Source organism: Oryctolagus cuniculus, chromosome 9, assembly GCF_964237555.1.
Source record: "Oryctolagus cuniculus chromosome 9, mOryCun1.1, whole genome shotgun sequence".
Lineage (NCBI taxonomy): Eukaryota > Metazoa > Chordata > Mammalia > Lagomorpha > Leporidae > Oryctolagus > Oryctolagus cuniculus.
The window spans coordinates 91,663,758-91,669,757 of record NC_091440.1 but is presented as its reverse complement, the minus strand read 5'-3'; the positions used below and the strand labels follow the sequence as shown (position 1 = coordinate 91,669,757).

At 45.0% G+C, this 6,000-nt stretch overlaps 1 protein-coding gene across 7 annotated transcripts in view; it reads right to left on the bottom strand.

The window, feature by feature from the left end:
* Positions 1-4,883: 4,883 nt before the first annotated feature.
* IFT88 (intraflagellar transport 88) overlaps positions 4,884-6,000 on the bottom strand; it is a 125,209-nt gene continuing 124,092 nt past the window's right edge. For 5 of the 7 annotated variants that reach the window (XM_070049126.1, XM_017343475.3, XM_008259933.4 and 2 more), the window contains 2 exons: positions 5,439-5,549; positions 4,884-5,199 (listed from right to left, as the gene is read on the bottom strand). In XM_070049126.1, the coding sequence (XP_069905227.1) occupies positions 5,078-5,199; positions 5,439-5,549 (233 nt within the window). In that variant the 3' untranslated portion in view covers positions 4,884-5,077. The remainder of the gene's footprint in view (positions 5,200-5,438; positions 5,550-6,000) is intronic. The other 2 variants (XM_008259936.4, XM_070049127.1) reach the window with 1 other exon arrangement.

Below are 6,000 nucleotides of genomic sequence, written 5' to 3'. Positions count from 1 at the left end.
GAAAGAGAGAAAGAAAGAAATGAAAGCCCAAATCTCAATTTTGAATCTTTCTATTTCACTTGTTGCTGTTCTCAGTCCCTTTGGCTGGGTCATCTTTTTCCTCCTGACCTCCAAATGTACTCAATGGCTCGTTGCTCGGGTTGCTTTTTTTCTGTATCCCCACTCTGAGAACTACGTGATATCACTCAGCTCTGTGGGATTAATTATACTGATGGATCCCAAATCTACACAAGATCCACATAGATCTTTATGAGATCCAGGTCTCTTCTGAACTGCAGATTTATAAATCTAACTGCAAAAAAAAAAAAAAAAGAAATGAAAAAAGAAATATTTAACCTTGTATCTCCACCTGGATGCTAAAGAGATAGCTTAAATTTAAACATGACTACTTAGTTCCCCCAGCTCTGGAGGAGTTTGCCTTTGAGTCTTGACTTTGGACTTTTGGACTGAATTAAGACATTGGAATATTAAGACTTTGGAGGATGGAATAAGTGCATTGTAAAATGGACATGAACTTTTGGGGATCAGGGGTAAGAGGTTATAATTTGTTTCCCTGGGACCAGTGCTGTGGCATAGTGGGTAAAGCCCCCGCCTGCAGTGCTGGCATCCCATATAGGCGCTGGTTCAGGTCTCAGCTCCTCCACTTCTGATCTAGCTCTCTGCTATGGCCTGGGAGAGCAGCAGAAGATGGCCCAAGTGCTTGGGCCCCTGCCCACATGAGAGACCTGGAAGAAGCTCCTGGCTCTTGGCTTTGGATCTGCTCAGTGCTGGCTATTGCAGCCATTTGGGGAGTGAACCAGCAGATGGAAGACCTTTCTGTCTCTCTCTCTGTCTCTCTGTAACTCTGCCTTTCAAATAAATAAGTAAATCTTTAAAAACAAACAAAAAAAAAACCCAAAAGAAAAGAATAATTTGTTCCCCAAAGGCCTATGTGTTAGGGGTTCTGTCCTCAAAGACTTACATTAATGGTTAATGGATTGTTAACAGTTAATAAATTAAAGGTGGAGGCTTGATCCAATTTTGTCTGAGAGGCAGACCAAATGTCTCAAATGTGTTTAGGTCACTGGGCCGTGACCTTGGACGATAGTTCTCATGAGGAAGCTAGTTATTTAAACTGAGTTCATTCTTAAGAGAATGTTGATTATTTAAACCAAGTTTGGCCTAGCTCCCCTCTCTGCACCTGGCACACTATGTACTCCACCCACTGTGCATCAAATGCCAGACTAATGGGGCTGGCTGATCTTGAACTGTGAACCTCCAAAACTGTGAGCTGAAATAGACTTTATTTCCTAAGAAGTTCCTCTCAGTTATTTGTTGTAGTGATAAGAAGCAGACAAATACCTGATGAAGGTGACCTTCATCTCTTACTGAAACTACTATTAGTTCTGATCCTTCTCTGTCACCCAAGCTGCCTGCTTCATCTTCAAGGCAACCAATGTGATCACTGGTTTCTGAAGGTTAAACTAAAACACATCACTCAAGGCTGGCATTGTGGCAGCTGATGATGGCCCAAGGAGTTGGGCCCCTGCCACCCATGTGGGAGACCTGGTTGGAGTTTCTGGCTTTGGGCTTCAGCCTAGCCCCTGGCTGTTGCAGCCGTTTGGGAAGTTAACCAATGTATGGATGATTTCTCTGTCTTTGCTTCTCTTTGTTGCTCTACCTTTCAAATAAAAAAATAAATCTTTTTAAATTTTTATTTTTTAGATTTTATTTATTTACTTTAGAGGCAGAGTTACAGAAAAGAAGAGAGAAGGGTCATCCCTCTGCTGGTTCACTCCCCAAATGGCCACAATGGCTGGAGCTGGGCCGATCCAAAGTCAGGAGCTTCTTCCAGGTCTCCCACATGGATGCAGGGGCCCAAGCACTTGGGCCATCTTCTACTGCTTTCCCAGGCCATAGAAGAGAACCGGATCATAAGAGGAGCAGCCAGGATACAAACCAGTGCCCATATGGGATGCTGGTGCCGTAGGCAGAGGCTTAGCCTACTATCCACAGTGCTGGCCTCAAATTTTTTTCTTTTAAAAAAGGGCAGCAGGTGAGGATCAGGTATCATTTGTGAATGCAAGCTATGAAGTACCTGGTTACAGTTTCTACTTCTACCTGCAAATGAATAGGCCGAGAAAGGTGTAAAGTCTCTGATTGAATGGACATATAAATTTTCCTTGAGAAGAACAAGTTTGGCTTTAGTAACTGTGGGGAGCAACTCGGACTAGACTAAGTTACTGGAATTAAGACTTATTCTGTGCATCTGCTCTCCCACAATATGGCGCTGGGAGAGGAGGAAACAGCTTCTACGCAGCTGCCTCTTGCCAACTTGAGTGATGACCTCCAGGAGCTGATTCTGCTCCTGATTGGAGGAGAGCAGCGTACTCGGCATGTGGGCAGCCGAGTTGGGATTGGTGGAAGAGGACTATAAAGGAGGAGAGAGACAACATGCACCAGGAACATCTAAGGGGAACATCTATCTGAAGGAACACCTGTGCAGCCCCCGAGAGAGCCGGCCGGCGGTGTGCCACTCCCCCGCGGAAGTGGGGAAAGTGGCCAGGGGGAACCGCCCTTCCACAGAGGTGGAAGGGACGGTAGCCAACCCGGGAAGAACCAGCAGCAAACCCGGGGAGGGCTGAGCAGATGAAAGAACAGCGCAGGGTCCTGTGTCGTTCCTCCACGAAGACGGGGAGCGACAGTAACTGACCTTCGCAATTAAAATATAAAACTATCTGGTAAGTAAGAAAGATGTCTTATGGTCAGAGTGTGCCCTTATGCCAGTGATACTTGGACTCTTGGAATGTTGGTGTTAATGATGTGAAACTCCATTTTCTGGCAAGTGTTTACTAAAAGAGAATTATGTCTGAAATGGTAGTCTTGTAAGTCATTTCTGTTTATCTTTTACTTCCAACTAGAGTGTATTTGGTTTTTAAAAATATTTATTTGAAAGGCAGAGTCACAGGGAGGAAGAGGCAGAGGCAGAGAGTGGTCTTCCATCTGCTGGTCCACTCCCCAAATGGCTGCAATGGCTCTTAGAGCTGGGTTGATCCAAAGCTAGAAGCCCAGAGCTTTCTCTGGGTCCCCAACAAGTGCGCAGGAGCCCAAGGACTTGGGCTATCCTCCACTGCCTTCCCAGGCATACCAGCAAGGAGCTGGTTCAAAGTGGAGTAGCTGGGACCCGAACCTGCACCCATATGATATGCCACAGTGCTGTCCCCTCGGGTATTTGTGAGGAATCCCTTAGTCATGTTTTATGGAAGTCAGCACACAATCACAATGACATTTAAACTTGGCATCATAAGTGTGTATTTTTAAATATTGTACCAAGCTAGAAAAAAAGAGATGATCCACCCCTTCTGACTGCCCCATTACTGTAATTATAATCCTTCTGGGCAGTCTAGACATCAGCTGAACCCACTGCTAAAGAGGACTGCAGGCAACCCTGCTCTCTGCTCAATTTCTGAAGTCATAAATGGGGTCTGTGCTGCTGGAACACGCCACTGGGATGAGCACAGAAAGGAACGACAGAGAAGAGCATTAAGGTTATGGTTTGGTGTTTTTTCTCATTAAACTTTCTACTTTTTCCAAAATATAGTATTCTATTAGTATTACCCTCATAAGGCAAAACTTCCAAAAACTTACAAGTTTCTAAACTCCAAAAAATTTACCTTTAACAAAAATTCACTTGGTGGGGCCGGCGCTGTGGCACAGTGGGTAAAGCTGCCACCTGAAGTGCTGGCATCCCATATGGGCGCCGGTTCGTGTCCCGGCTGCCCCACTTCCAATCCAGCTCTTTGCTGTGGCCTGGGAAAGCAGTAGAAGATGGCCCAAGTCCTTGGACCCCTGTACCCCCATGGGAGACCCAGAAGTTCCTGGCTCCTGGCTTCAGACAGGCGCAGCTCCAGCCATTGTGGCCAACCAGCGGATGGAAGACCTCTCTCTCTCTCTCTCTCTCTCTCTCTCTGCTTCTCCTCTCTCTGTGTAACTCTGATTTTCAAGTAAAATAAACAAATCTTTAAAAAAATTCACTAGGCAGGGGCTGGCATTGTGGCATAGCAGGTAAAGCCACTGTGTGCAACCCTGGCATTCCATGTGGGTGAGGGTTTGAATCCTGGCTGCTCTCTTCTGATCCAGCTCCCTGCTAATGTGCCTGGGAAAGCAGTAGAGGTTGGCCTAAGTACTTGGGCCCCAGCGCCACGCAGGAGACTCAAGAGGAAGCTCCTGGCTTCCCATTGCTGCCATTTGGGGAGTGAACCAGTGGATGGAGAACCCCCTCTCTCTAACTCTGCCTTTCTAAACAAATTTTTAAAAAATTAAAGGGGCTAGTGCTGTGGCAAAGTAGGTTAAGCTTCCACATGCAGCACTGGCATCCCATATAGGCACAGGTTCATGTTCCGGCTGCCCCTCTTCCAATCTAGCTCTCTGCTAATGGCCTGGGAAATCAGTGGAAGATGGCCCAAGCATTTGGGCCCCTGCACCCACATCAGGTTCCTAGAAGAAGCTCCTGGCTCCTGGCTTCAGATTAGCCCAGCTCTGGCCATTGCAGCCATTTGGGGAGTGAACCAGTGGATGAAGACCTTTCTCTCTGTCTCTCCCTCTGTCTATAAATAAATCTTTAAAAAATTTATAAATAAAATAAGATAAATTCACCATGCATAGGGACCTAACACAGGCTGCAAGCAACAAAATCAATTTAGTGAATTCACGAGTAGCACTTTATAGTTTTAATGAAATTATATACAATATCAGCATACACTACAGCAATAAGGGTAAATTATAGTGAGTACATCCACACAGTTATGTGGATACACGTGTGTGTCAGTCCTATGTTGTGCTAAAACTTTATTTCTTCCTGTGGGTCAGTTTTCAAAAAGGTAAGGTAGTCACTGGCAAAAGTGTTAATTTCACAGGTTTTTATTCCATAGGGAAAAACAACCAAACAATTAAAATCCATACTCGGAACAGAATACACTTGTTTAGAGTTTTGACAATGTACAAAATTAAAGTTCGGATATTTAATCCGACATTTAACCTGAGTGTTATCCTTTAAGGTGACTTCTTTCCTTTATTAAGACACGCACTGAAGTGTGTGTTATTCTGGAAGTAAATCATCTCCTAGCTCTTCGTCAGCAAAGTCATCCTCGTCGACTCGCTTTTTGGCCGCAGTTTTTGGCCTCTCTACTTGCGGGCCAAGTGGATCCACGTACGAGGCATCTAGGTTTCAAAACAGATTGTTAGAGGAATAGAGAAAAACACAACCAAGGTGAAGCCAACGTCTCATCATTAAAACTGAACAACTCAGAGTGAACAGAAATGCTCTCCCAAGTCATTTTCCGATTGGCCTGCAGTATCAGATTTTTAGTAATTCCCAATTACACGGGGTTTGCCATCTCACCAGTCTTCGGCAGACCTGCTATGCCTGTGGGGACTGGGTGGGGAGAAGCAGCACTTGCCTATTTCTTTGTTACTGCTACTTTCATAAGGTTCATTTGTCCCAGGTAAAGCTCTGAGTTTGGCACTTAGTCGTTCACTTTTACTACTGGCACTACAGTTCTGGCCACTATCTGAAAACACAAAAATAAGAATGCATTTGTTTAATATGCTGAGAAAACATTACCACTACATTATGCATTGTAAAGCATACTTATTTGCCAAGGACCAGGCAGGCTGTTTCATTAGGAAGCTGATTTCTTATGGCTGTAATTCTCGTGTTCTTACATTGAAAAGGAAGCCGTTGTGGGAAATCGAGTTAAGACATTATTTAATAGTAGTCTTCATATGCATTCTTTCAGATGTGTGCCCAGTTACAGCCCCTGGTTTTATAGAACTTGTGAGATGCTGAGAGACTACCCTGACTCGTAAAACCTAGCAAAGCAAAAAGAGCATTTGAAGAAAGAACAGCTGGAGTTGCAAGATCAGAACAGGACAGTCATCCACCTCTCATCGAGGATGGCGACAGGCCCTAACCCCCTAACAGCAGCCCAGGCTGGGCACACCACCGACACCACTCTCTCC